Here is a 19,544-nt window from a genome sequence, read left to right as displayed (position 1 = left end):
GAGTATACAAGCCCTGTCGCTCCATTCTATCTACATATGACAGTCCCACCATCCCGGGAATTAACCTTGTGAACCTACGCTGCAATCCCTCAATAGCAAGAATGTCATTCCTCAAATTTGGGGACCAAAACTGAACAGAATACTCCAGGTGTGGTCTCGCTGCAACTGCAGAAGGTCCTCTTTGCTCTCAAACTCAACTCCTCTTGTTATAAAGGCTAACATGCCATTAGCTTTCTTTACTGCCTGCTGTACTTGGATGCTTAGTTTCAATGACTGACGAACAAGGACCCCCAGATCTCATTGTAATTCCCCTTTTACCAACCCAACACCATTCAGATAATAATCTGCCTTCCAGTTTTGCCACCAAAGTGGATAACCTCACATTTATCCACATTAAACTGCATCTTCCCACTCACCCAACCCGTCCAAGTCACCCTGCATCCTCATCGAAGCCTCCTCACAGTTCACACTACCACCCAGCTTTGTGTCATCTGCAAATTTGCTAAAGTTACTTTGAATCCTTTCATCCAAATCAATAATGTATATTGTAAATAGCTGCAGTCCCAGCATAGAGCATTGCCGTACCCCACTAGTCACTGCCTGTCATTCTGAAAGGGACCCGTTAATCCATACTCTTTGTTTTCTGTCTGTCAACCAATTTTCTATCCATGTCAGTACCCTATCCCCAATACTATTTGCTCTAATTTTGCCCACTAATCTCCTATGTGGGACCTTATCAAAGACTTTTTGAAATCCAGGTACACTACATCCACTGGCTCTCCCATGTCCATTTTCCTAAAAAAATTCCAGAAGATTAGTCAAGCATGATTTCCCCTTCATAAATCCATGCTGACTCGGACTGATCCTGTTACAGATATCCAAATGTGCTGCTATTTCTCTTTTATAATTGAATCCAGCATCTTCCCACCATCGATGTCAGTCCTACAGCATGGGAACCGGCCCTTCAGCCCAACCAGCGCACACCAGCCAACATGTCCCATCTTAGTTCCAACTGCTTGCATTTGGCCCATATCCCTCTAAAACTGTCCTATTATTGTATCTGTCTAAATGTTTCTTAAACATTGAGATAGTACCTGCTTCAACTACCTCCTCCAGCAGCTCGTTCCTACACCAACCACACTTTGTCTGTAAAAGTTACCCCTCAGGTTTCCATTAAATCTTTCCTCCCTCACCTTAACCCTAAGCCCTCTGCATTATGCCCAGTCAGAAGCTTGCCTTTCATTCCTCATATCGGATTCAACTTTGTGACCAGATCAATGTTTACAATATTGGTTTATTTATGCAATTCCAATTCTTTTATTTGTTTTCTGAATATGCACAATGATCATTTCTTAGTAATGACCATCACACTTTAAAAAAACAACTAATTAAAAAAAAATTTAAAAAAATTGTTGCCCTCGAACAGTTCAACATGTTGCTTTCCAAGATCGTATAGTCCATCCCAACTACCTCTCCATTTAAGCATTCACCAATAAAGACTACTTTATCGTGTGACAAGCGTTGTCAAAAAGTGTTCTTTATTCAGTTAACACAAAAGAGCTCTCAAAACCACAAGGGTAAAAGGCGATACCAGCGGTATATATACCCCAGGGGAGACTGGTGACCCGCTCTTCCCGCCAAACCAAGTCTCATGGCCCAACCCCCAGAGCCAAGAGTTCGCACCACGAGTGGCTAATCACCATGGGCAACATGGACCAACCCCCCAGAAACAGAGGCACGGAATTGAAAGGGAAGATGATCGAGGCGTTGCCTCCTCACATCGACTAACAGTGATTAAGCCCGCATGAAATGGCGGTGTATCTGTCCGACTGTCGAGGTGATTACAGGCGGCCGGCCCCGCCATTTCCCGGAAACAAGCAGGGCGAACGGCATTGGCGGGCCGCGGAACCCCAGCATTGGTGGTAGAAGCACCATTTCTTACCGGCTTCTCCTGGAGCGGGAGACTCAGCTGTGCCCACCCAGGGCGCGGCCCCTGGTCGCTATGTTTTTCAAGGCGCTGTCAATACACGATCGAGCGAACCGCTGCCCTGCTGCTTGGACAGCCACAGCTCGTCGGCGCGTTCTGCTAATTGCAGGGGGTCGTCGAAGTTCTCACCTGAGGATCCGGTGGATGTCGTCCGGCAACTGCTCCAGGAAGGCGTATTTAAAGAGCAGGCAGGGCCAGTGGCCGTCCATCAGTGTGAACATTCTGCTCACAAGGACCGATGGCTTGCGGTCGCCGAGCCCACCGATCTGGAGGAGCCACGCCGCTCGATCCAGGTGGCTGAGCCCGAATGCGAGGAGAAGCGGCACCTTGAGGCTCTCATACTTATCAGCAGCTGGTGGCTCAAGTAGGTAAAGAACCAAGCAACTGGCCGTCTCCTGATCGAGAGAGTTGACCACGTAATAGTAGCGGGTGTCGTCGGCTGTGATTCGGTGGATGTGGAACTGGGCCTCGGCCTGCTGGAACCACACCATGGGCTGAGAGATCCAGAAAACCGACATCTTAAGTTCGACAGCCTTTTGTTGCGCCGGATCGAGTGTCGGCAGCATTCATTTTTGCAATACAAAATAACTATTTTGGACTGTCGGGGTCACCAACATGGCGAGCACGTGTTGTCAAACAAAGTGTTATTTATTCAGTTAACACAAAACAGCCCTCAGAACCACAACAGTGGCACAAGCAATAAATATATATATATATATATATATATATATATATATATATATATATATATATATATATATATATATATATATATATATATATATATATATATATATATATATATATATATTTATATATATATATATATATATATATATATATATATATATATATATACACATATACATACACATATACATATACACACACATATATATATATATATACACATACATACACATATACATACATATATATATATATATATATATATATATACACACACATATACATACACACATATACATATACACACATATATATATATATATACACATACATACACATATACATACATACATATATATACATACATACATATATACACACACACACACCCCAGGGGAGACCAGTGACCCGCTCTTCCTGCCAAACCAAGTCACATGGCCTAACCCCCAGAGCCGAGGGTTCGCATCACGAGTGGCTAACTATATACATATACACAAATATAAATATACTAGACTAAGAGGGACCTGTTGGGTCCCAGCATCACATGGGAGGACTGGCCCGCAACGCAATATTCCACCTCACCACCAATTCCAATGTTGGTGGCCAGTGGGGGGGGCTTTCTGGAGCGCTAGTATGGGTGTTGTGGGCTGAAGGGACTGGTTTCCAGAGGGCTAGTATGGACATTGTTGGCCAAATGGATTCTTGGGCTGGCAGCCACTTGTCGCTTTACCTCCCCCCCTTGACTCCATTCAAGGATGCAAGCAGTCTTTCCAGTGCGACAGAGGTTCACCTGCACCTCCAACCTCATCTATTGTATCCACTGCTCTTGGTGTCAGCTGCTCTACATCATTGAGACCAAGCGTAGGCTTGGCGATCCCTTCGCCCAACACCTCCGCTCGGTCCACAATAACCTACCTGATCTCCCGGTGGCTCAGCACTTCAACTCCACCTCCCATTCCGAATCCGACCTTTCAGTCCTGGACCTCCTCCATGGCCAGAGTGAGGCCCACCGTAAGTTGGAGGAGCATCACCTCATATTTCACTTGGGCAGTTTACACAGCAGCAGTATGGACATTGACTTCTCTAATTTCAGGTAGTCCCTGCTTTCCCCTCCCCTTCTCAGCTCTCCCTCAGCCCACTGTCTCAGCCTCTTCCTTTCTTCTTCCCGCCCCGCCCCCCCACATCAGCCTGAAGAAACATGGCAAATGTCTCACTCTACCAAATCTACGCCCTCATCTTAGACACCACGCTGAAGGAAAAAGATTCTTACTACCCTACCTTATCTATTCCTTCCCCCCCCCCCCCCCCAACCTCATGATTTTGTACCGGATGCCTTCCAATAGTCACCGTTACGTGCTATGATATGCAATTCCTGATATTATCAGCCCCACTCTCATTGCCAGGGACCCAAGCCCAATTCTCTGGCAGACTCTGCTTTAGAAGGGCTGGCACTTGGTTAGTATCTTTCCATGCTGCGCATCATCTTAAGATATTGAAGGATGTGACCTATCTAGAACTTGACACTCCCACTTGAAAACTAGCAGTACATGTTGTGCAAACACAGCAACAGCTCATTAAAATTAGCACTCAAGCTTACTTACTTGTTAACTTGTTATGACTCAGCACCAGTTGGGTTATGTTGGATAGAGTAACTGCAACAGAATAAAAATAATAATACGTTGAACTCCTTACGTCAGTTTCTATCATATAGAATCAATTCATAAGCATTTTAGTTGTTTAAATGATCTTTAACCATTTAACAGTGATTTCAATGGGGGAAAAGGGGATTTCACATTAACTGACAGAAATTCATTTTGTATCAATGTGATTAAATTAAAATACTCAAAACTCACAGCAGTACATTACCTGAACCTAAAGACTGTGAATCTTGGGGGAAAAAAAGCAAGATCATAGAGTGATACAGAGTGGAAACAGGCTCTTCAGCCCAACTTGTCCACACTGTCCAACATGCACCATCTACACTAGTCCCACCAGCCAGCGTTTAGCCCATATCCCTCTAAACCTATCCTATCCATGTACACATCTAAATTCTTCTTAAACGTTGAGATAGCACTTGCCTCAATTACCTCCTCCGGCAGCTAATTTCATATACCCACCAATTCTGGGGAAACTATGGGCCGAATGACCTACATTTGCTCCTATGACTTATGAACGATCCTTTGTTTAAAAAAAGTTACCGCTCGGGTTTCTATTAAATCTTACTGCCTTCAACTTAAACCTATGCTTCTCGATTCTCCTACTCTGGGAAAAGATTGCGTTTAATAATTAGCATCCAGTCATCCTTGCAACTGCAGGGATATAATAGCTATTCTGTACTGAATTCAAAATATTCTATACAATTAAACAAACAATATTTAACATATTTATAATTATGCAATGAATGAGACTGAATTAATAGACGGGAAATGAATTAAAAAAAACATGGATGTGATGACGAAGCCATTACTTTCCAAAACTGAACAAATTGGGGCAAATCACATTCAGGGATATGGTACCAGAGGGCGAGAGTACAGACTAGAATCAACCATATCAGAGCCACAATACCTTGAATCAGTACAAGGACTGAACAGTAAATCTGGCATAAGATCTTGGGCAAGTCCTAGTTTCCTTAAATTAAATTTAGTACTATCTCTTCATCGCAATCTGTATCACACCCCCACCATAATTTGTGGTGCATCATAAACTCCACTCTGTAACACCACCTCCCTCCTCAGCCACAAACAAACTCATGCTGTGAACATACTTCGAACAAGGTTGGCACAGAGTCTCCTAACCTCTTCAACAACATGGCTAAAGATGCTACAGGCACAATAGAGGTGCTCGCAAGAGATGGGAAGGGGGTGGAGTTGCCATTTTGATTTAGGGAGAACATCATGGCAGTTTCGGAGAAGATCTGCAGTGGATTATCTCAGAATAAGAGATGATCACTTTGACAGGAGCTTTGACTCTGAGAAATTAGAGCAACCCTATTTCACCCCCCCCTCCTCCCCCCCCCCTCCTTCCTCCTCCCCCCCCCCCCTCCCCCTTTCCCTCCCCCCCCCCCTCCCCCTCACCTTCCTCCCCCCCCCCCTCGCCCCCCCCCCCCCCCCCTCCCCCCCCCCCCCCCCCCCCCCCCCCCCTTCCCCCCCCCCTTCCTGCCCCCCCCTTGAATAATTGACTGGCGGGGAGAGTTACAAAGGCTACTGCAGAGACTTTAAACTAGAATGGTTGGGGGGAGGGACTGAAATGGGGAAAGCTAGTAGTCCGTGTGTGAGGCAGGAGACAGAGAAGGGTAGCACTCGGACACAAAATGTAGGGGAGAAAGAAGAAAAAGATAATAAACAAAGAATGCAAGGGGGTGGGTTTCTTAAATGTATATCTTAATGCTAGGAGCATTGTAAGAAAGGTGGATGAGCTTAGACCTGGATTGACACCTGGAAGTATGATGTTGTGGTGATCAGTGAAACATGGTTGCAGGAGGGCTGTGATTGGCAACTAAATATTCCAGAATTTCGTTGCTTCAGGTGTGATAGAATTGGAGGGGCAAGAGGTGGAGGTGTTGCATTGCTTATCAGGGAAGATATTACAGCTGTGCTTTGGCAGGATAGATTAGAGGGCTCGTCTAGGGAGGCTATTTGGGTGGAACGGAGAAATAGGAAAGGTGTAGCAACACTTATAGGGGTGTATTATAGGCCGCCTAATGGGGAGCAAGAATTGGAAGAGCAAATATGCAAGGATATCACAGATATTAGTTGTAAGCACAAGGTAGTGATTGTGGGAGATTTCAATTTTCCACACATAGACTGGGAAACACATTCTGTAAATGGGTTGGATGGTTTGGAGTTTGTAAAATGTGTGCAGGATAGTCTTTTGCAGCAATACATAGAGGTACCTACTAGAGAAGGGCAGTGCTGGACCTCCTGTTAGGAAATGAGACAGGTCAGGTGGCAGAGGTATGTGTTGGGGAACACTTCGGGTCCAGTGATCACAATACCATTAGTTTCAATATAATTATGGAGAGGGACAGAACTGGACCTAGGGTTGAGATTTTTGATTGGAGAAAGGCTAACTTTGAGGAGATGCGAAAGGATTTAAAAGGAGTGAATTGGGACATTTTGTTTTATGGGGAAGATGTGGAAGAGAAATGGAGGACATTTAAAGGTGAAATTTTAAGAGTACAGAATCTTTATGTCCCTGTTCGGTTGTAAGGAAATAGTAAAAATTGTAAAGAGCCATGGTTTTCAAGGGAAATTGGACACTTGGTTTGGAAAAAGAGAGAGATCTACAATAATGATATGCAGCATGGAGTAAATGAGGTGCTTGAGGAGTATAAAGAATGTAAAAAGAATCTTAAGAAAGAAATTAGAAAAGCTAAAAGAAGATATGAGGTTGCTTTGGCAAGTAAGGTGAAAGTAAATCCAAAGTGTTTCTACAGCTATATTAATAGCAAAAGGATAACAAGGGATAAAATTGGTCCATTGGAGAGTCAGAGTGGACAGCTATCTGCAGAGCCGAAAGAGATATTGAACAATTTATTTTATTTGGTATTCACCAAGGAGAAGGATATTGAATTATGTGAGGAAAGGGAAACAAGTAGAGTAGCTATGGAAACTATGAGGATCAAAGATGAGGAAGTACTGACACTTTTGAGAAATATAAAAGTGGATAAGTCTCCAGGTCCTGACAGGATATTCCCTAGGACATTGAGGGATGTTAGTGTAGAAATAGCAGGAGCTATGACAGAAATATTTCAATTGTCATTAGAAACAGGAATAGTGCCGGAGGATTGGCGTACTGCGCATGTTGTTCCATTGTTTAAAAAGGGTTCTAAGAGTAAACCTAGCAATTATAGACCGGTTAGTTTGACGTCAGTGGTTGGCAAATTAATGGAAAGGATACTTAGAGATAATATATATAAGCATCTGGATAAACAGGGTCTGATTAAGAACAGTCAACATGGATTTGTGCCTCGAAGGTCATGTTTGACTAATCTTCTTGAATTTTTTTGAAGAGGGAAATTGATGAGGGTAAAGCAGCGAATGTTGTCTATATGGACTTCAGTAAGGCCTTTGACAAGGTTCCTCATGGAAGGTTGGTTAAGAAGGTTCAATTGTTGGGTATCAATGGTGGAGTAGCAAGATGGATTCAACAGTGGCTGAATGGGAGATGCCAGAGAGTAATGGTGGATGGCTGTTTGTCAGGTTGGAGGCCGGTGACTAGTGGGGTGCCACAGGGATCTGTGTTGGGTCCACTGTTGTTTGTCATGTACATCAATGATCTGGATGATGGTGTGGTAAATTGGATTAGTAAGCATGCAGATGATACTAAGATAGGTGGTGTTGTGGATAATGAAGTCGATTTTCAAAGTCTACAGAGAGATTTAGGCCACTTGGAAGCGTGGGCTGAAAGATGGCAGATGGAGTTTAATGCTGATAAGTGCGAGGTGCTACATATTGACAGGACACATCAAAATAGGACGTACATGGTAAATGGTAGTGAGTTGAGGAATGCAGTTGAACAGAGGGAGCTAGGAATAACGGTGCACAGTTCCCTGAAGGCGGAATCTCATGTAGATAGGGTGGTAAAGAAAGCTTTTAGTGTGCTGGCCTTTATAAATCAGAGCATTGAGTATAGAAGTTGGGATCTAATGTTAAAATTGTACAAGGCATTGGTGAGGCCAATTCTGGAGTATGGTGTACAATTTTGGTTGCCTAATTATAGGAAGGATGTCAACAAAATAGAGAGAGTACAGAGGAGATTTACTAGAATGTTGCCTGGGTTTCAGCAACTAAGTTACAGAGAAAGGTTGAACAAGTTAGGTTTTTATTCTTTGGGGCAGAGAAGGTTAAGGGGGGGGGGACTTGATAGAGGTCTTTAAAATGACGAGAGGGATAGACATAGTTGACGTAGATAAGCTTTTCCCATTGAGAGTAGGGAATATTCAAACAAGAGAACATGACTTGAGAATTAAGGGACAGAAGTTTAGGGGCAACATGAGGGGGAACTTCTTTACTCAGAGAGTGGTAACTGTGTGGAATGAGCTTCCAGTGGAAGTGGTGAAGGCAGGTTCGATTTTATAATTTAAAAATAAATAGGATAAGTATATGGACGGGAAAGGAATGGAGGGTTATGGTCTGAGTGCAGGTAGATGGAACTAGAGGAGAATAAGTGTTCGGCACGGACTAGAAGGGCCGAGATGGCTTGTTTCCGTGCTGTAATTGTTATATGGTTATAGGTCAGGCAGCATCTGTGGAGGGAATGGATAAACAAGATGTTGAGTTGAGACCCTTCTTCAGACTTATTGTACTAAGAGGGCATAACTAAGAGGGGCAGGACAATGCCTGGCAAGTGATAGGTGGATAAATGTGAGGAAGGGACTGATTGGCATAGGGACATCATTTTGAATGCTCAACCCCATTTAAGGCCAGGCCTTATTGATTGAAGCTATCCTATCCATCTGCTTGTCTGGCATAGAACTGAGTTTAAGCGGGGAAAACAGTGAATGAAGAACATGAGATAGGCAAGCTTCAAGTCCTTGGTTCTAGTGGTGATATTTAGGAGAGATTTACATATCTACAGTTGGCCAGGAGACCATCCGAATACTTTCACAAACAGCAATGGGTGCAGAGTATGGGATGCAAGAAAAAAATCAGCAAGATGCCTTTGAAATCGCACCAACCTGCACCAGTACTCACAGACACGGCCCAAATGACCACTGCGAGCTTACTATCCTCCCCCAGCAAAAGGCTGGAAACAGCACCAACGTTGTGGGAAGTGCTTGACCTGGAATAGGGATACACTGTTTGCAGGGCACAACCATTGCTGGTAGCCAGGAAACTGATAAAGATATCTTAATACTTATTGAAATTGGAACATTTGGCCAAGTTTCATGGCAGGTAGTATGTGACGGCCAGTTTAAAAGTGACTAGGCACAGGCAACTCCACTCCAAAATATATAACTCCACTCCATAAAATAAAAGGCCCAATGGATAAGCCCCAAAGCATCACTTTGCTATCTCTGCTCATGATCAAAGGTGGGGGACCTAACATCAATATCACAGTCCTGAGAGAGAAGAATAGGAGATAACCAAATCAAAAGAACCCAGCATCTGGTTCTGAAAGTACAAACCAAAAGGAGACAAACTAATCAATGAAAGAGAGAATATAGGACAATACACAATTAAACAGGCCCTTTGGTCCACAATGCAAGTTCCAACAATGATGCCGTTAATTTCATCTTCCTGCATGCGATCCATATCCTTCCATACCCTGCATCTCTATGTGCTCATATAAAAGCCTCTAAAATATCATTAACCTATCTAATCAGGCACCACCACTAACAAAACTTACCTCGCACATCCACTTTGAACTTTGCCCTTCTCACCTTAAAGTTGTGCTCTTTGACATTTTGACCCTGGGTAAAAAGGTTTTGACCATCTCCCTAGGTATGCCTCATAAGTTTATACACTTCTATCAGGTCTTCACTCAACCTCTGATGCTCCAGAGGAAGCAATCCAAATTTGTCCAACCGCTCCTTAACGAAAATACCATCCAATGCTGGCAACATTTTAGTTAATCTCTCTTGCATTGTCTCCAAAGCCTCCACATCCTTCCTATGATGTGGTGAGCAGAGCTCAGTACTCCAAGAGCTGTCAAACCAAAGGTTTATACAGTGACCCGAGTTTAATCAGGATCAAACTCAAGTCTCCGGTGCTGTGAGTAGGTATGTTACAAAACCTACCTGAATCGTGGCTGAGCATCTGCCCCACCCCTTGTGTGTGATTTTGGAGCTGTTTGGAGGGGGCGGGTTTAAAACCCGATTTTTACTAGGCTGTTCCAATCGCAGATGTTCAGCCTAGTAAATCATTAACGGAGAATCGCTGCAAGACCGGTCCCAAAAGCTATTATTAGTTTTATAGGCCTCGAATAGTAGATATAATAAATTTAAAAGCTCTCGTTCAGTTCGCAAGCTCTGGCAGCCCCAGGGTTTTATAAAGCAAACAATTAAAGGTATGTACCTTATTTTTACATTAAATGGGCATGTATATAACCCTATAATTATAATTATCTATAACGAATAGCTCATTTTGGGCTTTTTATATCCCGCAGTATTTTTCTCGGCATTTGAGGGCACTAATCCAGCGCGCTGTCAACATTCTAAACCTGCGCGTTCCACATGAACCCACTAGAAAACCGATTTAAATGGGCATTTATTTACAGCAATTGAACACTAAATTCCTTCCATTTGGCCTATAAATTAATGTAAATTAGATATAAAAATCATGTTATATTGTGAATTATTTGTGAATAATCTTTGGACACTTAGGCTATTTAAAAATGTTAATCTTTCCTTAAGAAATGTGCTTTTGACTATCCAAGATCACAGCTTTTTTGTAATGCCCATTGAAAATCAATAGGGAACAAGATGCTCATTTCCGAGTATGAAAATGGTCATAACTTTTTTAATACTTGAGATATGAAAGTGAATTTGGTGTCAAATTAAACTTATTGTTATGCTTTATCTGATGGGATAAATTGCAGACTTGATTTTTTAAATCTCAAAATTTTGTAACATTGCTACTGTGAGGCAGTGACTACCAATCGCACCAGAGACTATTCAAGTTATGGAGCACAAAGATGAGCCTTAATGACACAACCACTACTTGCCTACGAATCAGACCTCTTATTGAACATCTACAATATCTTCATTTTTATGCCATTTGCTTTCTTCACTGCCTGTTGACAATGGTTTCATGGAGCACAAACTTGATACTCTTTCAGAATTACAGCACCCTGCCACTGCTACTTTTCACATGTAACCAACAGCCAGTATCCCGAGAGAGCGGTCATCTGCACAGAGAAGACACGGTCAGGAGTTGGACATTCGCCAATATGCCCTTTAATGAAAAATTAGCCGTTGCCTGTCAGTTTTCTTCCAGCACTAGGACAGAGGAAATTAGACGCCAACAGGATATAACTGGCAAGTGCATGCAAATGTGACATTTCACCTACAAATTTGGCTAGTAATATTTATTTAGCATTGCGCCTAAGCTCTGGGAAATTTTCTAATGATTGTACAATGTTCAATCTCTTTTGCATACCTCAAAAAAAATGAAGTGAGTTTCATACCAGGCTAACATCAAAGGATGAATTGAAAGCAGGGAAACCGCTTTGACACAACTGTAAGACAAATGACCATCTCCAGCAGACAAGGGAATAACCACCTAACCATGGTTTTCCTATTAAGATCCCAGTGGTCAACATTGACCAAAACACAGCTGAAGAAGCCACATAAATGCTGTGATTACAGGAGAAGGTGACAGAATGGGTTTAGAGAAGCTTCATTTTGTCAGGAATGTGGTGGAATATTCTCCACTTGCCTGAATGAGTGCAGTTCCAACAAGACTGTTTTTCAAGGAGTCGAGGAGACCAAAGAACGACATTGATGTTTAAAAAACGATGAGGGGCTAGTAGTAAATATTTAACTCAAAGCAGAGCGAATCCAGAGTGCTTAGGTTTAAGAGTTAGGAGGACCTGGGAAGATTTTTATTCCACCAAGAAAGGGGTTACTATCCAAGGTGCACTGCAAGAGGCATTCTAGTACACGAGGGGCACTCAAACTGCCAAAAGCATGCAAGTCCTGGTGGCTACATGCGAAGAGTGGCAGTGGCAGGATCATAAATGGTGTAGTTCTGAAAGAGAGTATCAAGTGTGTGCTCCATGAAACCATTGCCAGTCCCACAGTGTTCCTCTGTAATACTGGCCATCTGATGGAGATCAGAATAGAGGAGGGTTGTAATATACTGGAAGTTGCTTTGGAACTTTGTTGTGCAGTCATGATGGTAACAGACTGATCTTGCATAGCAAAAGTATGGCCTTCCAGTGTGATATCTAGATATGTTGGCAGGTGTCTGTTTGGGCTGTGACATTAACATTAATGTTGTATTAGATTCCTGGTTCATTCCCACTGTTAACCAGTGTCTTGGTAACTGTGTATCCCAATAATAGTCAGACAATTGGCCCAGCCATGGTTAGAACACAAGGATGCAGTTGCCCTCCTCCAGATTGTGTTACTCCATTTGCACAGCACAGTTCCAGTGGAGTTCCTGTGGCAAGAAGCGACTCAGTGAGTGTAGTGCATGGAACCTATGATGTACTGTTGGGATATCTTGTGTGTTTAGTTTGCAACATAAAGTAAGCATGCAGATACAGCAGGCAGTGAAGAAAGCGAATGGCATCTTGGCCTTCATAACAAGAGGAGTTGAGTATAGGAGCAAAGAGGTAATTCTGCAGTTGTCTAGGTCCCTAGTGAGACCACACCTGGAGTATTGTGTGCAGTTTTTGCTAGTGGGGGAATGCAAGGGTTCACAAGGTTAATTCCCGGGATGGCGGGGCTGTCATATGCTGAGAGAATGGAGCAGCTGGGCTCGATTACTCTGGAGTTTAGAAGGAGGAGAGGCGTTCTTACTGAAACGTATAAGATTATTATAGGTTTGGACACGCTAGAGGCAGGAAACATGTTCCCGATGTTGGGGGAGTCCAGAACCAGGAGCCTCAGCTTGAGAATAAGGGGTAAGCCATTTAGAACAGAGACAAGGAAATACTTTTTCGAACAGAGAGTTGTGAGTCTGTGAAATTCTCTGCCTCAGAGGGCAGTGGAGGCCGGTTCTCTGGATCCTTTCAAGAGAGCTAGATAGGGCTCTTAAAGATAGCGGAGTCAGGGTATATGGGGAGAAGGCAGGAACGGTGTACTGAATGGGGATGATCAGCCATGATCACATTGAATGGCAGTGCTTGATCGAAGGGCTGAATGGCCTACTCCTGCACCTATTGTCTACAGATTTGCACAAGAAAATGGGATCAGTATTGATGGATATTCAATGGATGAAGGGGTCCGTTTATGTGCTGTTTAATTCTGTAGCCTATTAAAAATTCCATGACATTCAGGCAATAAAGCTTGTTTGATTGGTACCAAATCCACTATCTTATATATTCATCGACTGACACACTGTACACAGTTTATCAGCTACAAAGTGTATTGCAGTTGCTTACCAAGGCTACTCTGACAATACCTCTCAAACTCACCAACTGCACCATCAAAAGGCCAGCAGCAACATGTAAGGTCAGCTATTCTGACTTGAACAACAGTACATTTCCCTTTGTCACTACTCAGTCTCAATTCCTGAATTTCCATCCAACACGGTATGGATGCAAAAATAGAAATGCAGCAGATTTAGCAAGACAGGAAGCATCTATAGTGTTTTTGCTCTAAAGACTGCAGAATTAGCAGCACCAAAAGGACAGCACCTCACCACCATTAAGTTGCAAAGGATGGACAGCAAATGCACACGTTCCTCTATTCCATGTAAAAAATTGAAAATTAAGATGCAGTGATAGTCAATGACAGAGATGCTGCCTGTCCCACGGAGTTGCTGCAGCGTTTTGTGCGTGTCCCCGTTGATGGCTGGTGCTCGGCTTTCGTTAGCGCCGGGGGGTGGGGGTGGGGGGGTTGGCCGGTGGCCGCAGGGTGCAGCTGGCAGTCCCCGGCCCGTCAGGGAGTAGAGTGGGTTCCTTGGGAGTTGGCGCGGGGTTGGGCTGGAGTTGGCGCCTCTTCTCCACGCTGGCTGTGGGCCTGGGGCCGCCGCTGCTCCAGGCCAGTGTCCCATCGGTCCGGACATCTCCAGCCGCCCCCCGGTGCCGGTGACCCGGGTTCGATCCTGGCTGCAGATGAGGCACGAGTCTGTGTGCGTGCAGCAGCATAGCTGCCGAGAATGTCTCTCCGAGTCTCTCAGTCGCATCTGCCCCCTCTCTTGCTGTTACAACCCACGCTCCCGCTACCTTGCACCCCTGTTCCTCAGATTAAATATACTTTGACACAAATTATGAATAAAGATAAGAATTCATACACAGTTTACACAGCCACTCCGTTTGCGTTTTCTTTATTGTGAATGACTTTTGACAAATACCATGATTCCTTGTGTTATTCAGAATACCGAACTCGCTTATTCTAGCCCCTGACAGTGTTGGCATTGACACCACAAAGAAAGAGTGCAAAATCGTCTGGGAACCCATAACAGTCAGTCTCGCACACTCAACTTGCTGCTCTCTGGCTTCCTTTGAAGAGAGAGCATTAGCAACCCAGTTAGTGATGAATTGCAAGGTGTTGCAAATATCTCCAGCTTAAATTTGAAAGGAGCCCATTGCATAGAAAGTTCAGTGCCATGGTCATAGAGTGATACAGGGTGGAAACAGGCCCTTCGGCCCAACTTGCCCACACGTCCCAGCTACACTAGTCCCAGAAGAGACACAATAAACCAAGTGACTTCCATTAGCATTGTGAATTTTCTGTAATTTGGTCAGTCAGGCAGACTGGGAATTTTGGTTGGCTTGTTTTCCTTGAATAGCAGAGGCTGATAGCCTTAAAATCTTGTGTCTGATGCTGAATGTCTCATCTCCAAAACATACATGAGGAACTTGAGGAGCAATCTTTGCACTGTGAGTGGTGGGAATATGGAATGTTCACAGGTGATAACCCTTAATTTTCCATTGACAAGGTGCCCTCTCCTAATTCTCCATTTACAACCACTCCTTTGTCCTCATCTACAGGTGTGACTAAAAATTACGAGCATCAAATAACCTACATGTCCCTACTTCATCATCTTAACAGCAACAGGTAATACTGTGCCTAAGCAACACAAATATTGCAAAATAAAGTGCCACATTTCAGTGATGCTTCCTTATTGAAACATAGTCACCAAGCATTGTTTCCCACTGTGGGTTATACATCCAGGCACCAGACAGTTGCTCAGGATTGGCTCCTTCATCATCCAAAAATGGACACCCATGGTACTCCAGCACAAGATTATGTATTAAAGTGGTTGGCAAGGACCTAATTAAGTTACTGTCAATTACATTCAGTGCCGATTATATAGCAACATTTTCACTTCAAACCTTTCTGAACAAGGTGTTAAACCTAACTACTCATTCATGGAACAACAGTTATAAAGAAAGAGAAAACTGAAAAAGCTGTACTTACACAGCCCTGAAATATCCAACATGTTGGAGATTCCCCTGTCACACATATCCAGGTCTGGTAGATTCTTTTCCTTGCATTCTTCCACCATCTTCTTCAGCGATTTCGACATTTTCTGTACAAATAGTATATAAAAGTTTACCATATGTGGAAGACACAAAATGCTGGAGAAACTCAGCGGGTGAGGCAGCATCTATGGAGAAAAGGAATTGGCGACGTTTCGGGTCGAGACCCTTGACAAGACTATTAGTCTGAAAAAGGGTCTCGACCCGAAACGTCGCCAATTCCTTCTCTCCATAGATGCTGCTTCACCCGCTGAGTTTATTCAGCATCTTGTGTCTACCTTCGATTTTATCAGCATCTGCAGCACTTTCTTAACCAAAATATATATGTGCAGGTTAAATTATGAACCGAGGCGATCTAAAGTTTCAAGAAGCAACAAGGCCCTCTAACTATATACTTTTCTAACCGCACAAATGGAAACAACCCATTTCGTCTTAACCTTTCCTGTCCCACATTATTCATTATTCGGAATTGAAAGTAAAATAAAACATCCACTAACTTAGATTTCTTACCAGAAACTCTAGGAAACGCCGCCAGATACAAAAAAAAACACAGTTCACACCCAGCCGGAAGTAACAAGAAAGGAATTACTGCTTCTGTGAATGCTTTTGCTTTAAAAGGACATGAGCGCGGAGCAGCGAGAACAGCCGCCAATTGCAGCAGCAAGAGACGCGTCCACACACTCGCCCGCAATGCCCCCGTCCTATCACTATGGCCCGGACCGCCCAACCGGGCGTTGCACAACCGCCAATCACCACCACCGTCCATTCACATGGGTGCATTTCATCTATGTGTAGGAGGGAACTGCAGATGCTGCTTTAAACCGAAGATAGGAGACACACTAATGCGAATAACTCAGCGGGACAGGCAGCATATCTGGAGATAAGGAATGCGTGACATTTCGGCACGAGAACCTTCATACCGCAGAATGCCTGTCCCGCTAAATTACTCCAGTTTCCTGTGTCTATCTTCTGCTTTTCATCCATCCCAGATTAGAGGGTGGTGCCAATTGTCCAATCAACTTTGACTCTTCCACCCAACCGAAGGACCAGCAATTACTTGGAGGCAGTGAAGCAAGTACTCCAATGACTTTACAACCCAGTGGTATGATATTGATTTATTTAACCTAAGTATGATCAAGCCATGATCATATTGAATGGCGGTGCAGGCTCAAAGGGCCGAATGGCCTACTCCTGCACCTATGTCTATGTTTCTAACCCTTGCATCCCCCTCTTACTCCATCCCTCCCCCCACCCGTTGTACTTGCTTCAAAGTCGTCATGTTGAGTCTCATTGTCTGTAATTCGTTTTCACATAGCCCACAGCTAACAATGGCCTGTTTCCTTTATCATTGTTACTTTTTTGCATATTTTTCATTCATTTGTTCGATATCTCTCTATATCACCGCCTATACCTCTCGTTTTCCTTTCCCCTAACTCAGTCTGAAGAATGGGCTTGACCCAAAACGTCACCTATTCCTTTTCTCCAGAGATGTTGTCTGACCCTCTGAATTACTCCAGCTTTTTGTGTCTTTCTTCCGTTATCTATTGTCAGGTGGAAATTTTCCCGGGTAAGATAAAAAGACATCTCGGTATCATTTATAAATTTACGAGTGTTTGTGTTCCGAATAATGCGTTTTAACAATGGCTTACCATGTGGACTTAATCGGTTCACGTTTATTACAGTTCAGTTTAGTTTATTGTTACGTGTACCGAGGTACAGTGAAAAGCTTTTGTTTCGTACTATCTATAATTATAATCGATCCATTTACAGTGTGCAGATACATGATAAGGGAATAACGATTAGTGCAATGTATAGCTAGCAAAGTCCAATCAAAGATAGTCCAAGGATCACCAAATAGGGTAAGAATTGTACAGCATTGCTCTCTGGTTGTGTTGGTCACAGCAGCCTCTACAGTCCGTCTGTCTTTTTTTATTTTATTGTCCTGTTGAGTGTATAGTTTGTGGTGGGTTTTTAACTGTGTATGTGTGGGGGGCTGGGGGGGGGGGGGGGGGGGGGGTAAACTTTTAGATCTCTTCCCTGTACGGGGACCCGACCTTTTCCCTGTCGGGTCTCCATTGCCGTTGGGGCCTAGCACCATGGAGTGGCCTCCAACCGGAACGTCAGCTCAAGTCACGGAGCCTGCGGAGCTGCGGACCTACCATCGTGGAGCTAGCCAGCTTCGGAGCGTGGAGAGCTGTGTTGGCGCGCGCTGCTGCGACCCGACTCTGGTGGATGGTGACACCGGGAGCTCGCGGGTCCCCGGTGGGAGACTGCTTTGCGGGGCACCGGCAACGGCGACTTCTCCCGCTCGAATTGCGGGGTTGAGAGTGACCTGGAGCGGGGCCTTACATCGCCCGGCGCGGCTTTAAATGGCCGCGGACTTGCTAGCGCCCGCCGGGGGCTTTGACTTTGACTTCGGGAGAGGAATGGAGAGCAGGGGAGAGACAAGACTTTGCCTTCCATCACAGTGAGGAGGAGATTCACTGTGATGGATGTTTGTGTAAATTGTGTTGGTGTGTGTCTTGGTTCTTTTCTTGTATGACTGCAGAAACCAAATTTCATTTGAACTTCATGTGAGGTTCAAATGACAAATAAACGGTATTGTATTGTATAGTATTGTGTTGGGATGATTTAGTTGCCTGATAACAACAGGGAAGAAACTCACTGAATGTGGAGGTGTGCGTTTTCACACTTCTATACCTTTTGCCTGATGGGAGAGGGGAGAAGAGGGAGGAGCCAGGGTGTGACTCATCCTTGATTATGCTGCTGGTCTTGCTGAGTCAGCGTAAGGTATAAATTGAGTCAATAGAAGAGTTTGTGTGATGGGCTGGATTGCATCCATAATTCACTGCGATTTCTTGCGGTCCTGGGTGTAGCTGTTCCCAAACCAAGACATGATGCATCCTGATAAAATGCTTTCTATGGTGCATCTGTGGAAGTTGGTGAGAGTTGTTGGGGACATGCTGAACATCCTAAGCCTTTTAAGGAAGTAGAGGCATTGGTGTGCTTTCTTGGTTGCTGCTTTAATATGGGTGGTCCAGGAGAAGTTGTTGGTGATATTGACGCCTAGGAATTTGAAGTTTTCAACCATCTCTACTTCGGCACTGTCTATGCAAACTGTGGTATGTGAACCGCTTCGCTCCTGAGTCGATTACTATCTCCTTTGTCTTGCTGACATTGAGAGAAAGGTTGCTGTCTCGACACTAGGACATGAGGTTCTCAATCTCCTTCCTATACTTCGTCTCATCATTATTTGATATCTGGCCCACAACGGTGATGTCCTATCTAATCAGTCAAATAGTTGGAACCCTTATCATAAAAGAGACATGTACGTGGTGAAGTCATACATAAAAAACTGGAATAACTCAGCGGGTCATGCAGCATCTCTGGAGAGAAGGAATGGGTGACGTTTCAGGTCGAGATCTTTCTTCAGACCCGAAACGTCGCCTATTCCTTCTCTCTGTAGATGCTGCTTGACCCGCTGAGTTATTCCAGCATTTTGTTTCGATCTTTGTTGTAAACCAGCATCTGCAGTTCCCATTTTGTTTCTACCTTCGGTGTAAACCAGCATCTGCAGCTCCTTCCTACACAAGTACATGATAGGATGTGTTTAATAAACTTTTCAAACGTTCAGTTAAAACATTTTCAAATAAGTGTAAAATGTATTATTCCCACTTTTAATAAAAAGGCTGTCAACTTGGGGGTGCAGCAGTTAGTGTAGGGCCTTAGTGGTGGAAAAGTTATTGGATGGATGCTGTGATTGCAGTAC

The 19,544-nt window shown here is 43.9% G+C and overlaps 1 protein-coding gene across 1 annotated transcript in view; it reads right to left on the bottom strand.

Moving 5' to 3' along the window:
- rsu1 (Ras suppressor protein 1) overlaps positions 1–16,434 on the bottom strand; it is a 166,726-nt gene extending 150,292 nt beyond the window's left edge. Inside the window, exons 1-3 of the mRNA XM_055655180.1 lie at positions 16,286–16,434; positions 15,714–15,825; positions 4,279–4,329 (exon numbers count right to left, since the gene is read on the bottom strand). Coding sequence (XP_055511155.1) covers positions 4,279–4,329; positions 15,714–15,822 — 160 coding nt within the window. The 5' untranslated portion in view covers positions 15,823–15,825; positions 16,286–16,434. The remainder of the gene's footprint in view (positions 1–4,278; positions 4,330–15,713; positions 15,826–16,285) is intronic.
- Between the last annotated feature and the right edge of the window lie 3,110 nt (positions 16,435–19,544).

Source organism: Leucoraja erinacea, chromosome 2, assembly GCF_028641065.1.
Source record: "Leucoraja erinacea ecotype New England chromosome 2, Leri_hhj_1, whole genome shotgun sequence".
NCBI lineage: Eukaryota > Metazoa > Chordata > Chondrichthyes > Rajiformes > Rajidae > Leucoraja > Leucoraja erinaceus.
The sequence above is the reverse complement of the archived record's forward strand: the minus strand, read 5'-3'. Positions and strand labels throughout refer to the sequence as shown.